This window comes from Atractosteus spatula, chromosome 9 (genome assembly GCF_055471065.1).
Source record: "Atractosteus spatula isolate fAtrSpa1 chromosome 9, fAtrSpa1.hap1, whole genome shotgun sequence".
NCBI classification, from domain to species: Eukaryota; Metazoa; Chordata; class Actinopteri; order Semionotiformes; family Lepisosteidae; genus Atractosteus; species Atractosteus spatula.
Window position 1 is genome coordinate 46,350,510 of NC_142714.1, and position 16,815 is coordinate 46,367,324.

At 37.2% G+C, this 16,815-nt stretch overlaps 2 protein-coding genes across 2 annotated transcripts; one reads left to right on the forward strand and one right to left on the reverse strand.

Annotated features, from left to right (window-relative positions):
- Window positions 1–4,393: 4,393 nt before the first annotated feature.
- Window positions 4,394–9,737, forward strand: igbp1 (immunoglobulin (CD79A) binding protein 1). Its single transcript, XM_088924690.1, has 6 exons — window positions 4,394–4,675; window positions 5,073–5,393; window positions 6,342–6,537; window positions 6,641–6,723; window positions 7,573–7,682; window positions 8,156–9,737. The coding sequence occupies exons 1-6, from the start codon at window positions 4,464–4,466 to the stop codon at window positions 8,302–8,304; spliced, it is 1,071 nt and encodes a 356-aa protein (XP_088780816.1). The 5' UTR covers window positions 4,394–4,463; the 3' UTR covers window positions 8,305–9,737.
- Window positions 9,738–10,155: 418 nt separating this feature from the next.
- Window positions 10,156–14,202, reverse strand: LOC148828655 (serpin H1-like). Its single transcript, XM_088925698.1, has 6 exons — window positions 14,112–14,202; window positions 13,058–13,503; window positions 12,340–12,952; window positions 11,939–12,037; window positions 11,288–11,520; window positions 10,156–11,031 (listed from the first exon to the last, which is right to left on the reverse strand). Exons 3-6 carry the CDS (start codon window positions 12,920–12,922, stop codon window positions 10,729–10,731), a joined length of 1,218 nt encoding a protein of 405 aa, XP_088781824.1. The 5' UTR covers window positions 12,923–12,952; window positions 13,058–13,503; window positions 14,112–14,202; the 3' UTR covers window positions 10,156–10,728.
- Between the last annotated feature and the right edge of the window lie 2,613 nt (window positions 14,203–16,815).

Consider the following 16,815-nt stretch of genomic DNA (forward strand, 5'->3'; position numbering starts at 1 on the left):
ATGGTTTCTTGGTTGTCTATGTTTTGAGTCACAAATTGGCAAACAGAGACCTGCATTTAGCAGCCTCTCAGCAACACAGTTTTGTAGGAGAGGAAAAAAGACAAACGGAAATTCAAGTACAGTATATGTTACTAACGTAACATGTAACACTAGCAAAGTTATTCATCATTTGGATTTACTATTTAGAGATAGCAATACATATTAAAATGAAATATACTCCACACCCCTATTTAGGAAGGGTTACGTGTCTTGAATGAACAGAACAACATTAGTATTCTCAAATGTGCCTGCACAGTGTTACTGTATCTTTCCCAGGACGTTTGAAACAGATACCCTATTTATTTGAATGTTTCTATGGCCTCAGGCATGATATATTCTTTGAGCTTCCTTGCAAATTAATACTCAATCAGGGTGCATGGTACAGCCACCTGCAATACAATTCACACACAGCGGCTTTTCCTTTTTTTTCTTGAAAATGAAGTTTCTTTAGGCTTTACTAATACTCATAATTGAAAATTCTGACTTTTCATTCAATTCTATGCCACTTCATATTGCATTTCAATCATAGTGTCAAAGGTTTATAGTGTACCAGTCTGATTCTTTGTTGTATTTTCTTGATTTAAAGAGAAACGTTTCTTGAAGGCAAAAGAGAATTATAATGACAGTTACAGCATTTTTGTGCAACTCCATAAGATTTTACACTGTATGGGGTTACCCCGGGAGAAATTATATTTCCTTAGCCTTACTGAGCCAACAAAATTAACAATAACTTTAGATTTTGCTGGCTAGTATTCTCTGAAAGGATATACTGCATTTTTCCAGCATACATAAATTACTATAAATTGTTCTAAATAAGCCTAAAAGTCTTTTAGGATTTATGTACTAGCAATCACCAATCAACAACACCATTGTTGTGTTCTCAAGTGTTTCAAACTACAAAAGGCAAAAATAAATTAAGCTTAACCAGCACATCAGTAGCCACAGGCTACCAGATTCCTGAGAATTTCAGTGGTAGTGTATAATTGTACCTATGACCCAGGGGTCAGATTAGTCAATTGTCAGGATGTAGGAGTTCAACATGCATAAACAATGTGGAGCTCACAGAAACATAAAACTCTAAAACCAAGCGTATATAAATATGTTTTTTATTGGGTAAGGTAAACAACTATTCAATCTGAAGGCAACATTAACAAATAATAAGGCCAAAGAGCCTTCTTAAAGAATTTTTCATTAGATTTCCATGATGATAAATACAGATTTATTTTGTGTATGCAAGACTTTCCCATTTTCCAGTTTTTAAAAACAAGTTACTCCAATGAAGGAATCACACTGCTTTGACAATCTAAACAATACATATAGATACTGTATATGAAAATAATGTGACATTATATTTGGCCATTTCCTTTAATCACACTCATATGGCGAATGCAATTTTAATTCTGATTTAAGGGTGCAAATCGCCAAAGAAAGACTTCAGTTTGAAGTCAAGGAACATATTAAGTGGGACAGAATAAAATAAATACTTGCTCACACCCTAAAACACGGACAGTGTTATCAGGTTTGCACGTGGATTGCAGGATTTGGCAACAACTTTTGTTCATACCATTTGCAAGCTGCTGCTGGACAAGCAATAGGAGAATGAACAGAACGTATATGTTTTAAAGTTTCGACACACATGCTTCAACTTCAGTGGTCTCCCCCAGTTGTTAATGGCAGCAATTCAAGGAACAGCAGGGCAAAAAAGGCAGGCAAGCAGGGAGCATTACATTCAAAGAGCTGAGCGAGTGACCGGTGAACTAATGGAGGAATGGTAAAACCATTATACTTTGAAATGAAAGGGCTATTAGCTAAATGCCTTACGTGTCTAATTTTCATTTCATAAGTGAAGGTGAGAGAGAAAAACAATACACTAAATCACTAGAGAAAGACTTAAGTTGACATCTGTCATGCCATGACACAGATGTCACATGTCAGAAGTTGTAATAGACATTTACCACTGTCACAAAGAGTGCCTCTCAGAATGAGATTGCTTAATTCATAGGACACCATGTGGCACCCCAGGAGATCCCAGCATGCACTTCCTTCAGAAAGCACAAATCCCACTCACTAGTGTGCAGTTACATTTAGACAAGACTGTCAGTCCACATAAGCAGCAAAATACTGAATGTATTAAACTCAATAACTGCAGAAATATATTGAGAATACAAGCAATACAAAAACATCAAAGTGTATTTTTTTTGCAGTTGGATTGATAACTACAGCACAGCATCTCTACATATTATGCTTTAAAAGACAGATTGTATGATGGACAATGAAAGTATCATTGAAGAGCAAGTAAACAAGGCTGTAGATAACAAAGAGGCAAAGCACACAGAAATGTTATGATTTAAAGGTCAAACCAGTAAAATAAGTTCAAAAAGTATTTTTTTTATATTGTTGGTTCAATACTTGTCTTTCAACTATTACTGAGTATCATTAAACTACAAAAATACCTTATCTGTAAGAAAGAGTAATTATCCAGTTTCCTAGTAAAGAAAATAAATACGCTGCAAATGAAAATTAAACTGAAGAACTAAAGGGCGTTTTAAACTAATCTGTCTTAGACAACTTCAAAACCCAGTTATTACAGTCATAAAAAATCTAACTTTTATTGTAATTTGAATCCTTGTAGTATGTCTCCTCCAATAATATAAGAACGGTCTCTTATTTGTCTTATAGGTTTACAATTAAAGAAACGTTTACAATTTCAGTAAAACGCACAATGAGGAATTGCAATAAACGTTTCTTATTTTCTACTAGTTCAACTAATTCTTACAGCCATAGGTTAAACAAGTTTTCTATTTAAACATATGATCCACTACAACAGCACATAGGTCACGTCAGTTCAGATAATGGATCTGATTTAACCTAAACACTTCATTATGCCCATAACGATCACTCAGACCTAATCCCTCGATGATTGTCCAGGTGACAGCACAACCATACAGATACATATCAATTTATCTGATAACAATAACGGAGAACCTAAATTCCCATTTGATATGCTGTCAAATTATTTCAGGGTTCATGTCTACATGACTAATGGTATCTTTGCGTTGAAAAATAAAACAACTTTAGACATTTAAGAGTCATTTGATAAATCCCTCCCGAAATGTTCATTCATGTTTACCTGTTGAACAGTGCCACCATGCGGTGATTACAACATAGTGTCGAGTAAACAGAATTACATCGGCATACACGTGACTTGCAAAAGTATTAAATTTACCTATTTTAATTTTTTTTATCACAGTCATTCTTAAAGCCTTCCCAATATGTTTCAGAGAGACTATAGTTATAAACTAAAAATCTTTTTAAGCAATGCAAATGCACAATTATTACCTTAGCAACAAAAAAGACGAGACGACCTTTTACATTAATATATTTGCTGCTGAATGTGGTTCATCATTGTTATTCTAACACAGCATCGCGAAACTAATGCGCTAAAACAAACGCTAGTGGAATTCGCATTGCATAAATTCGCTATTACCATTCATGAAACCTAAACTGAATTGTTGAAACAACATCGTAAACATTACCTCAAAATTATTTTCTAGACCACTTTACAACAAGCCTACGTGTGGGCGACAGGCGCAGTCGTGGTACAAAGCAAAAATAACTGAACAATTACTGTCACGAAAAAATAAATGTACATTTTGGTAAAAACACGTGTCCAAGGAATCGCGCGCAGTTAAATCACTACTGTGTAGTCTTTACACGAGAGTAAATGGGGAGATTGATACAGGTACGACGCCATTCAAAATCACAACATTACAATCAAACGTCAAAATAAGATAAGGTCACTATATTAGCCATATACAATTTCTTGCATTAGGAATTTGTCTTTTTCGCATACTCAAACTTGCTGTCCATGAGACACACAGACAGAGAGAAGCTTGGGGTCAGAGCGCAGGGTCAGCCATTGCACAGTAGTACTAGTAGTAGTACAGTTGTACCGGAGTAGTTGGGGTTAAGGGCCTTGCTCAGGGAGGATTCCTCTGCCGGCTGTTTCATAACACTAGTGAAAAACTCACTAATGATAACGGTATATCATTCAGTCTTTAAAAATTACCTGAAGAAATAATCTAAAGAGAAAGTGCATTTAAGACTGAAAATAGAAACTGCTCCTTTCGACAAAGGCCGGGTAATAGACTTGTCTCGAACAGGCAACCTATCCTGTGATGTTGCAGCTGGCTCTTGGAGAAGAGTCAACAGCACACGGACCACAGATTCTGTTCACAGCGCAGCATATACGTCGAAAATATCCGAAATGTTCCGGAGAACACCGACAACCGCTAGAGTTTATGTGCGGTTGTGTCACAAGAACCAGGAGCGTGTCACACCAATAACAACACACGAAGGACAAGGCATACCCGGAAACTACGGCAGCCGTAAGGAGTCGGACCTCAGTGACTCTAGAGGCAAAAATGGCAGCTGCAGAAGGAGTCAGTGAAACCCAGAGTTCTGAAGCGGAATCTCCGAAACTTTCCGATTTGCTAGATTACGGGTGGAAAGTGTTTGACGACGTGGACACCACGAACGAGCCCACCGGATCCCACCCAATCCAAGTTAAAGTCAAGCGCGGTATTATCCAGCTGGAGGAGGCTACGCGTATGGCCGCTCAACTCGACTTGTTCAGGTAGCTACTGAATTCAGCCCAAACATAAATTTGATCAACCCAGTCTGGTGAAGGCCTACCTATTACATTACAGATACCATTCAGCTATTATTAAAACTGCATAGCTTTAAATACGAATACGGGAACTGACACCACATGCGGATAAAATGTCTAGCCTTTCTGCTCTGATAAGAAAATGAAAATAAAATCCTGCGATGTGTTATGCAGTCTATTGGTTTGAGGTCTTGACATTGTGAGATCCCGTTATATTATTCGTAACATTTAAAGGCGAAGCAAAGGCATTATCATAACCAGTAAAGTCTGTTTTATAGGTGCGTTTAATATTTAGAAAAGAGTTGACAAATTCCTTACGTGCCACGTTTATCAAACTTAAAAATGTTATATTTTTTGTTAACAGTCGGAATGAAGAGTTAGAAGAAATAGCGACAGCCGATTTAAAATACTTGTTGTTACCTGCGCTTCTTGGAGCTCTGACGATGAAGCAGGTGAATCTGGCAAAGCGACTGGAGCAAGTCCAGAAGGCTAGGGCTTACTTTGTGGATTTTCTCAAACGATGCAAAGAGTATGACATCATGAAGTTCGAGCTCCCGAACTCAGTCGAGAGCCCCGACGGGAATTCCAATGAAACATCCGAAGATTTGGGCAATGGGCCGCCGCCAGCTTTCCATCCGCCGGACCTGATCGCCATGGCAACTCAGAGACAAGCCAAGATAGAAAGGTGATCATTGCACCGGGCAAGCTCAAGCACTAAACCTTATCCAGTGATTGTTTAATTTGTGATACATTATTTTTCTGATTGTAACAAACTGAGTCTTAACTAGTCCCCATAGGTTTTCAAAGTAATTGCCTGCAGCTATTTCACCCTGCACCTCACAAATAGCAACCCACTGAAGCTAAGCAGGTGTGAGTCTGGCCAGTACCTGGATTGGAGACCTCCTGGGAAAGCTAAGGTTGGTGCTGGAAGAGGTGTTAGTAGGGAGCTCTCACCATGTGGTTTGTGTGGGTTCTAATACCCCAGTATATTGATGGAGTCACTATACTGTAAAAAGGTGCTGTCCTATGGATGAGACATAAAACCAAGGTCCCAACTCTCTGTGGTCGTTAAAAATCCCAGGGTGTTTCTTGAAAAGAGTAAGGGTGTTAACCCCAGTGTCCTGGCCAAATTTCCCATTGGCTTTTACCAATCATGGCCTCCTAATAATTCCCATCTATGAATTGGCTCCATCACTCTGTTCTCCTCCCCATTAATAGCTGGTGTGTAGTGAGCATAATGGCACACTATGGCTGCCGTCACATCATCCAGGTGGGGGATGCCCACTGGTGGTGGAGGAGAAAAGAAAAGCGCTATATAAGTGTAAGCAATTATTATGAACTTTTTGGCTGTGGAGCCTTCTTTAGGATGCTGAAACATGTTTCCTTTCTTCTCTTTTCAGCAAGGAATAAACCTTTACTTGTTCCTTTGCAGCCTACGCATGCTGATGCAACCACCTACTTGAATATAATCATAAACATCCTGTTTTATATATAACGTATACACATGTTGTAGTGTGTTATACGAAGGTGGTGTACAAAATACCAGAATTTGAGTTACGTATAATCGTCATATATTCAGCTATAATAAAATATCTGTACCCTCTGCTTTACCTTGAACATTTTTGAAAAACAGATATAAACAGAAGAAGGCAACTGAAATGAAACTTTCGGAGATCAAAGCCACAGTGGAGAGTGGACAAGCAGAAGATGAAATTGTACGAGACTTCTACCTCCTGAATGTTCGGAAATGGATTACCATTGCCTTGGAGGAGATTGAAAGCATTGATCAAGAGATGGAAATTTTAAAGAGAATGAATGTACTTAAGAAGGTATGGTTTTGGAATTCCGATTGAGCAACCAGGGGTACAATGGGCCTTCACTTCTGTGTGTTGGATTTTGGTAATATTGAATTCATTGTCTTTGTATGTTTAGTACTCTGCCGAGCCACCACAACGACAGCAGCAGAGACCTCCAATGAAACCATTCATTCTTACAAAAGATGTAGCTCAAGCTAGGTAAGTGTATAAATATGATCAATTTCTCTATTTTAAGTTTTTTCTTCAGGGTTTTCCTTAAAATAAGTAGATTACAAATGTAAAAACAGGCAACGGTATGAAGTTACATGATACAGGGAAGTATCACAGGAGCACATTAAGATTGGACAAGATGCCATTGATTTGGCCAAGAACAATGTCTCCAAAAAATGGTCTTGAGTTGTTTTATAAGTGTCATTAACATTGATTTGAAGATTACCGTCAATCCACCGCTACAGGTGCATTCTGGGTGTATCCATTATGCATACCTACACCTGTTTTGAGAGCATAATGTGATAGAGTAGTTTTGGGATTATGCAGCCCTAAACAACTTGTTGCCAAGATGTTGTCATTCTTCAGATACAAACATCTTTTACCAGCAGGTCTTGCTGTGGCCAAATAATTTATTTTACAAGTTGGTGGACACTGAGCTACCCTTCAGTTACACTAGATTGCATCCATTTGTAGAAATTGTACTTTCTGAAATAATCATAACTGACCTGCATTTTACTAGTACAACAAGTAGTGGTTAGATGCAGTGATTTTATTATTTCAGTATTTATTGTCTATACCTGCTATATTAGGTTCTTTCTTGTGAGCTCCCATGTATTTTTAGCTTTATGTTTGTTTTTTCTGAAAAATAAAAGTTAAAAAACATTCTTATTTGATGGAATATTATCAGGATTACTCTTAAATACCTAGTGAGTAAATGTGGTTATGATAAAGACAATTTGTATCTTTATTGTTGCCGTTCATTTTTTATTTTAAGCAGTACTCCACCAAATTAACTGCTAACAAGGGTAATCAAGGAAATATCTTGAATGTTTTTAGAGTCTTTGGTGCCGGCTATCCCAGCCTTGCTACCATGACTGTGAGTGACTGGTATGAACAGCATAGGAAACAAGGAATGCTTCCTGACCAGGGAATCCCAAGGAGTGCAGGTAAAGTTTGTTCTGTTGTAGGGACCTGCATTAAAATTCGAAATGAACTCGAATAATCTAGTTCCCTAAACCTCTAGTCCCCTTGAAATTAAACATTGGATGTGCTACATCTTTCTTAATTTCAGGCCATATTTTTTTTTAATTGGATCACTCTTTGATATATACAGCATATCTCTCCAATGTCTGTTTTAAACACAATGAAGGCATTAATGTTTAACAAGACTCCATGTTTTCCAAGTTTTCTTGGAGGTACAATATAGAGATCTACATGTACTCAAACGGATTAAAAATCACTAGGTACCAGTGTAAATCACTCACAGAAGAATCCCCAAAATGAAAGAAGAGAAATGAAAAGAAAAACAGATTTCTGAAAAATCTGTTGTTTTTATCTTTTTAAATATGTTTCCTTGTTCACGAGTGTTAGAGACATGGACTGTCACTGTTGTAGGACATTAAAGTCTTTCTCCCTTTAGCTGACGTTGATAACGAGGAGCGTGAGAAGGAAGAGAAGGAGAGGCAGATTGAAAACGATGATGAGGAGGCGTTGCAGAAGGCACGTGACTGGGACAACTGGAAGGACACGCATAGGAGAGGCTATGGCAACCGTAAAAATATGGGCTGAAGCTCCAGGCCCTGCCACAGTCCACTCCAGTTTTGTGAATTGATGTGCAGTTTTCACTGTATTTACCTTGTGAGACGCAATGATAAACGCTTCAATTGAAATGGCTGACATTTCTCCCTGGCAAAAAGATGTCAAGAAATAGAACTGGCCGTTTCAAGTTGGGTTAGTGAATTGTTGAGAGAGGTTTATGTGGCTTTTTACTTTCTGTCACAGCTTTTACAGTCTGTGTATGTAAAATAATTGACTATGAATTGGAATGTTAACCCTATTAACAAAGGGATTTTTTTAATGAGTATTCTTCCTTGGGGACATCTGTCGACATGAGGAAGATGTGCTCTTTAAGCCAAAATAGCCTTGTTTAAGCAGGTTCACATGCCTTTTGATATTAAACATTTCCTGTTCCTTAATGTTTCCTGGTAATCCAGCCCCCAGTAAAAATTCAGTGATTTGTTTAATATAAATGCTTAATTTATGCTACGCCATACCCAGAAACCCACCTGTTTAGTTAAAATTGAAGTTGGGTTAGGTTTGTGTGAATTATCAGGTAAGTGTATAGTTAGCTATTGAGGTTGCCATAACAGAAAAAAAACAGGATACAAATTTTATGAGTCTTAGGAGGTCAAAAGTAGACTGGTAGGTCTACTCCATCTACTGTACAATTAAAACTTAAGATATGTTTTTAATATTGTAGTGTTATTTCCAAGGAATATTGGTAAGTGTGTGGTAACAAAACTAACAATCTGTAGGGTATTTTCAAGTTAAATTTCCATTATTTTTACATTGAAAGAAAACACTACTCAACACTGACAGTGGGTTTAGACATTTAACTTAGTCTTAAAAACAGCAGCCACTGCACTTGACAGATTTTCTCAAGGTTTTGATAAATGCACCCATCTCCTCTTCCAATGAAATGCTGAAAGTAAAAAGCTGAAAACAGATTCTAAGCATCTTCCTATATCTGGATTTTTGAATGACTGCTTAGGTGACTTCAACATATACAATATTTGTTTAACATAAAAAGTAAGGAATTGTGCATTTAATAATCAGTTAGTTCCTGCACAGGCAGCTGCTGTATTTTAAGTTTTGCAGGTCAATTTTGTGTAGATAAACTTTGAGAGTAATTTTCTGCTTTATGTCATGCTGTTGTTCAGGTTTGCTATTTATGTAGGTCCAATCTTAAACACAGAACCAGTGCTATTCCAAGACATCTTGGTATGCAATGTTTTAATTATAGTGAGTGGCCTCTTTTTGTGTTTGTATTACCTACCTGCAATATATTTGAGCCAAAAAAAGAAGTCTCTTTATTTTGTGATGAAACAAAAGCTACAGAATTTTGGACACTGTCAAAAGTTCTATAAATTGTTTCCTTTTGCTGAAACTTTTTTTGGGTGTTTTACATTATATTGCTTAAATAAAGGTGTAAATCATGTCAATTTCTTAGAAGCTCATGGTTTGTCATTATTTCCACTAGTTTTGCATAGCAATAATTTTAATTCCAACATAGAAGCAGATCCGTTTTTTAAACTTGCAGTAATGAAAAAAAAAGTATGTTAATTCCTGTAAGCAAAAGCTGAAGCATTTACAGTACCTCAGCCTGGAAACCATTATGAAATCATTTTTACATATGTTTATCTGAATTCTCTAAAAAAGGTTTGACAATGTAAAGATTAATACATTTATCCTTTGGAAAGTTGTAATGGCAATTTTACCAGATAATTTTAGCATTAGTGCATACACTACCGTTTCCATACAGATTTTAAGACAAGCTCAATGTTGCCATAAAAGGTGCTTTCTACAGTGTACCACGTCTTAACCAGTCAGATAAGCAGCAGAAAAGATGAATGAGAAACATTTGCTCATAAATTCTTTTTTTAATAAAAATACACATATGTACAGAAACATTATAAACCAGAACAAACACAAAACTGAAAACTTTTTCAGGTATGTACTTCAGTGTTTTCAAACTGACTTCCTGAGGTTTCAAATAAAAAAACTTCAATTGGAAACAAACTACAAATTACAAACTGAGACACAGTCCTGAGATAGGAGGTTACAATAGTGGTAAGATTAATTTCTGTGCATTCTGTTTATGGACTGAAACTTTGCAATCATAAGTACCATCAAAGACAAGTGGATGATGGAATACAGCACCTCCTAACAAGCACCTGTGGCAAGAAGGAAGAACAGCTAAAGTCATCTACATCAAGCGCTTTTCTCAGTCCCTTTTCAATGCAAAAACATGTTTCTATTACAAGGTGTTTAATCAACTTTCAGCTTTTTGAAAGGCTAACATGAATGTATTCTTCTTTCAAAGGATCTTCCTAAGCAATGTGAAACCAGTTCCCAGACCACACTACCTCAAGTGCCTGGAATGTACAAAATGTCTTTTAAAAGTAGCAGTATTACTCTTTTAAATGTCCTTTGTTATAATTCATCATGGTTTCCATCACCATTTGGTTTGACAAGTCTTCCTATGAGAAGAAAGGAACTGGTCTTCTTGTCTTGGATTAAGAAAATGAATGGGTGATCTGCGTAGAACAGCTTGGGTGACCTCATCTCTTCTCGACCATAAATATCCTGGTCAAAGGGGTTGCCATCTGTATCCAGGTCAAAGGCAGTAGCATGAAGGAAGTTGGAGAGGTGCAGGTCTTTCTTCCCAGTCATTCCTGAGAAGTCAGCCTTGCTCTTATCAACAGCTTCAGCCAGACCCAGCTCCTGCAGGTGTTTCTGTTGAGACATCATAATTAAAATCCATTTAATCCACAGTAAATCAGTCTGAGACACTGCCACCTTCTTACACTAAACGTCTGCTGAATACACACAAAAAGGTCTTTATACAAATCAGTATGGTTACCCTATTTAAAGACACATGGTTTATAACTAGTTTGCACTCAAGTTACAACTCAGTGGTAATTTAAAAAATGAAAAAGTAAATGTGTGTCACTGGCCACCTTCTATTAGATGTGTTCAACGTCAAGCTTACCTTAAGTTCGTGGTTGACATCCACATTTATTTTAGGAAGAGACACAGCCACAGCCCTCTCCTGAAGCTTGTTAGACCAGACACTGAGCTGCTCTTTGGTCAGCATGTTCTCTAGCCTCTCCAGAGGCTCCACGTGGAAAGGCATGATGATCATCATACTAGTTTGCTTGTGGCCAAGTGGCATCTCCACAATTTGCAACTGGTTGACTTCATCTTCGTAATATTTATAGAAGCCTGTATAAGAGAACATGCCGTTGTCAGAATTAAAATGATGTTTTTTTTTTCCCCAGTTAAAACAAAAAAGGCAGCTCTTCAAAAAAATGAAACATGGTGCAAAAACAAGCAGTATCTAGGATTCGTTACAACCAAACAATATACAGCCACCAAGTTCTGTTTTTGACAGTAAGCCAACTCGTAGTGGCAATACTACTACATTTCATAAAATATTCTCTAATGGATACTAATAATCTAAATAATCTGTACATTACCAGATAATCAAAAAAATAGGCAGAAACTAGAAATTGGTGCATTTTACACATTTGCATGAATCTCTGCACCGTTGTGGGACCCAAGAATTAAGACATACTATTATTTTAGTGTATTTATTTTTATTTTACAAGTACAACTTTAACTTTAAAGACAGCAATTTTACCTGTCCGATGCATCATTGGAACAGAAACTGAGTGGGTTTTGGACATCAGGAAACCTCTGTTATCGACCATCTTGTGGTGGAAGGCTTCATCCCAGTGAGCTGTCAGAATTAAAGAGCAAAACAGTAAATAAAGTAATTTCTGCGTCACGCTTCATACATCTTGGAAGTTTTGTATATTTAACAATGGAAGAATACTTTAATCTATACTAAGCTTCAACTGGAGTAGTTATTAAAAAAAAAAACTCTTTCGAACAACCATTTACATATGTACTAAGTTCCCAGTGAAACATCCTCAAATGCTTTGCAACTCAGTTACAGATGCACTTGAAACCTAAACATATGAAAACTGCATCACTACATCTTCTATGCTACCAACTTTTTCTCCAACTAATATTACTTACGTTTGAAATACATAGCGTTGACAAACATGGCTCCATCAGACCCAGGTAAATCTCTGGTGATTTCAGACAATCTGCCCCCTGTGTTTTCTGCAGCCCACTCATTGATAGACTTCAGGGCGTTCCTCTTGTCTCTGAAGTTGATCTTGGAGTGGTCATGCCGGTAGTGCTTCCTGCTCTTCTCCACAAACTCCTGTCTTAGTTCAGCCGATGTTGGCCCATAGAGGCGACTGCCGACCTTCCAGGTGGTATTGCGTGCGGTTTCATTGCTGACGTCGTTGAACAGCTCAGAGAAAGCTGGGTGGAGCTTGTCTTCGTGGAGGTTGACGCGCAGGAGAGACTTCACCTGACTGGCCGTTTTGTCCTTAGCACCAAGGCTCATCACCCCAAGGGAAGTGGCCACCACCACAGGCGAGAATAGAATGTTCTCTGACTTCAGAGAGGGGTCTTTCACCATAGTGTGGTACAGGTTCAGGCCGAGGTTGACAGTGCTCTCGGACAAAACCGAAGTGGGAGCCTTCAGGGCCACTGGCTCTGCCACCACTATGCCAATGAGAAAGCTTACTACTGCAGCCTTGAAAGCCATGGCTATTCTTGGAATTTAAGCGCTTACTACCTGTCAATTAAAAAAAGACAACAACAAAAGGATATCTTTTAAGATTCTGGCACTCCAAATTCAGTACTATTTATAGTAGAAAAATGTTAAAAGTTATTTTCTTACCACACTTTTTAAAATCTGTTCTTTTTCAGTAGCTCATCTTTAATTCAATACTTTGAACTGAATATGTACTTGAGAAGATATTCTGTGTTTTATCAGATTTTTTACTTATTTTCCCAACTAAATATGTTCCAAATAGCAAAATTAAGTTCAATTTTAATTAGTTAAAACACTTCATATCTTGAAAATGCTTCAACACTTCTGACTAATTCTGTAACATATCCATTTTAACATGCTGACGGAAAATGTGAACTTCTGTGGTGAACAGATAGATGATATGGATGTAATGTGCACTAACGGAACAAGTCTCCACTGTGGAGCCTTCTTCAGTTCTGTGATCTGCACTAACGTTCACATGTATTGAATTTAAAATGACTACTCATTTCCATTTTATCCACTTTATGCAATGAAATCTTTTCAATGCGACGAAAGTCTTAATCAAGTCCATTCTGAAAAACATAATCATTACATATAAAACAGTGGTTCAACAACACTCCATTCCTTCTTTGTAGAAGAACAGTAAGCACGATATACATTTTAAAATTTACATCAGTTCAAACACAGATCTGTTATTACTATACTTTGTACTTCATTACAGCGTACTGATAAGTGGGTATGAGCCAGCGATAAGGTCTGGCGGACTATGAAAACTAAAGCCACCGTGTAAAGCAATGTTAAATTGTTTTTCATATCGCCATAATTATGGACCAGCGTCTCCCCATAATTACCAAAATTATGGAGACACTAGAATCGGTGTTATATTCTGAAATAAACGAACCTAGATTGGTACAAATCTGTCAAAATGGGACTACTGACCTCACTTTGCAAAATTTCTAGTATTAAAATTCCTGCAGGCTTGACACTTTGCATGTATAATTGTGTCATTAAACATTAAACAGCGACCGTTAGATCAATACTAATTGAAACAAAATACTTATTCTGGTATAGCGTCTCTACTCTCAAAACACAACAGCACTTACCGTCCTAAATACCCGTTGTTTTGCGTAGTGTTTTAAACAATACAATACTTTATGTAGGAAAGAAAGTTTCCGATTACCTTATCCTGAATATTTGCAGAACCGCTGGTGCGAACTCTTCTGCGCCTCCAAGCACACGAATCCTCTCCACCCAGAGCTCTTCTGTGACCAGCTCAACATCGGGACCAACTTTATACTGTAGCCCAGAGAAACTTCCAGAAGGAAGCCGGGACTTGGTGGACAACACGATCCGTTTACTTCTGAAATGCGAGTAGGGTGAAGGCAGGCGCCTCCCAAAATGTCTTTATTTTGACTACAAGAGCTGATCTGACGCGACTCGTTGGATTATGTAACTGATAAAAGAAATTGTGGGAAGAGATTGCATCAGATTTTGGGTTGTCTGTTTCTTTAGTTATTCCCTTGCAGATATGAACTCTTTAATTTAAATTAAAAAAATAAATAAATGTAAAATTAAAAAAGCATGATGTGCTTAACCAGCAGATATAAGCACATCAGTGGTGCAATTGAATACTTCAGACACAGCTCCTGCTGCTATTCCATTCTGAAAGGCACGTTTAAAAACAGTGTAAAAAAAACTGGTACTTAACTCATTATCAATATAAAAATAATTATTTTTTATTACCACCTTTCATACTCCAAGTGTACATCTTTTCATTGAGTATTACAGGGGCAATTCATTTTAGTCATTAATTTTATTGAAAAACAACCTAGATTGAGGTAATTTTAAATCCCGGTTTGTATAATTTGAATCATATACTTACTACACGCTCAGTAATGGCACACTTTTGAGGAATTCTCTGACGAAATTCTCATTTTGAAAATAATGTCCACGCTACTGCATTGCGTGCACATCAATAATAAAAGGGCTAGTGGGCAGCTCTTTCTCAAAAAAAATCAATGAAGATTCGAGTCTCCAAATGCACGGAGCATGCAAACATTAGATTACAATTCAGGCATTTAAGAAAAGGGTAAACTGAAAAAAGTAGGGGGAAAAGTCGATTTTCTTCCTTAAATCTTAGATAGTTACAAGAATGTATGCTATCTTTAAAGGGAAGAACTACAACACTACCTTTAAATCTCATTTGGAAATTAGTATTGAAACAATAACAAATCACCACTGGCAGGACAATCCAGGGTCCTCCTGCAAAACTGAATATGCCACGTCCACACAAGTGGGAGGAACGAGATTCCAGGTCTTTCTATAGAAAGCTTGCAAAATGCCCAAAATACTTCTTTGTGTGTCTTCTGATGGTTACAATTTTAAGTCTAGAATTTTCCGACTTTCACCGTGACGCATAGTTACAACGGAAAAAAAGAAGAAAGGAAAAGCGGATTTTTATTGAAAATGGTTGCCAGTCTGCAACGTTTTCTTTACCTCTGATGAAAAATGCTCTTTTCAGATATAGTTCCCCTTAACATTCAAAAGCCAATTCGCAATTGTACACTAGTCTCCTAATTTACACGATAATGAAACTGGAAACTATTTCGTATTAAAAGCCTGATTCTATGCATCCTGGTTTCGATAACCGCTAAGTCGTTAGACTGTCGCGTTTAAAAGCAAGATGCAAAACTGAGTTTTAAGTTAAAGCACGAAAATACGTTTATTTTAAAGAGAAATTTGTTCAATTAATATTCATTTTTATATTTTGCCAGTGCAACTTAGTTCTCTTCTCTTTGCTACTGATATGTATAAACTAGTTTTCGTGTAGTATAAACTACGAGATGCGCTAGAAAAGACCTTTCTGCATACTAAAAAATAACTTTTTTGTAAGTCTCTCCTGACTGGATAACTGGTTTCATAGGAGCTGGCGAAGAAGCCAACTTCAGCCTCGTTCTGCTTTGTAAGTAAAATTTCCTTCCACATGAAGCGAAAATAGTCGCTTTCTTCATGGGGACCTCCGACCAGTCCTGGAGGTCCTCCAAAGTGGTTAAAAAATCCTCATTTAGTGTCTCCAAACAAGGGGGCTGGAGGAATGAAATCTAAACTTAGGTGACTAACAACAACAACAACAACAACAACAAAAAGCCGTAAAACCAAAAACGGATTCAGGCCCTTTAATTGGTTATGATGTCCGAATGAAAAAAACGTTTTAAAAAAGCTATCAGAAAATGCAGCTGACTTTATGAACAGGTAAACAATACATATCTAGTTTGTGCTGTGCCAAGTTTGGCTTCTTTTGAAGGGTATGAAATAGCTTTGCCAGGTGTCATTCATTACAGAAAAGCAGTACAGAACTCTTTATGCGATATTACATTCCATATTAAATCTTGGTAGTTCCGCAAACAAGAAGAACCAGCGAATCTTGTTACTATGAAAGTGCATTGTAACAAGATAGTGCATTACTTCCAGTTTTCAGAAGCTCAGGGAACATTTATTAACATGAATGTTATACCAGCTTTCAGTACTATTGTTCTGTATGGTTTATTAACCTAAGCAGAACCCCACTGTTTTGAAAAGAGTAGTTTTAGCAACAGCCAATGTTAACTGAAGTCCGTCAGGGTGAAACAGTGGTTGAATAATACTGCAACTACTAAGCTACAATAAATCACAGTTAAGCCCGTTGAATGAAAGTAATGAAAAGGTTTGTGATGTTCTATACACAAGGAATTGACATACTATTCAACAAAAATCAATCATCACCGCAGGAAGAAAACACTGGAGTGGAACAATTTAGACCCATCTACTTTTCATTTCCCCCCTAACATTCATATTTGCAGCATTTGTTAGCTTTAAATTAATTTAGCTCAGCATCACATGGTTTA

Coding starts and splice junctions, on each gene's coding strand:
- igbp1 (XM_088924690.1), top strand. CDS start 4,464: ATGGCAGCTGCAGAAGGAGTCAGTGAAACCCAGAGTTCTGAAGCGGAA. Junction 6,538..6,640: donor GAATGAATGTACTTAAGAAG/GTATGGTTTTGG, acceptor TTGTATGTTTAG/TACTCTGCCGAGCCACCACA. Junction 7,683..8,155: donor GGGAATCCCAAGGAGTGCAG/GTAAAGTTTGTT, acceptor TTCTCCCTTTAG/CTGACGTTGATAACGAGGAG.
- LOC148828655 (XM_088925698.1), bottom strand. CDS start 12,922: ATGGCTTTCAAGGCTGCAGTAGTAAGCTTTCTCATTGGCATAGTGGTG. Junction 11,521..11,938: donor TCCAATGATGCATCGGACAG/GTAAAATTGCTG, acceptor TCTCTTATACAG/GCTTCTATAAATATTACGAA. Junction 11,032..11,287: donor ATGTCAACCACGAACTTAAG/GTAAGCTTGACG, acceptor ATGTCTCAACAG/AAACACCTGCAGGAGCTGGG.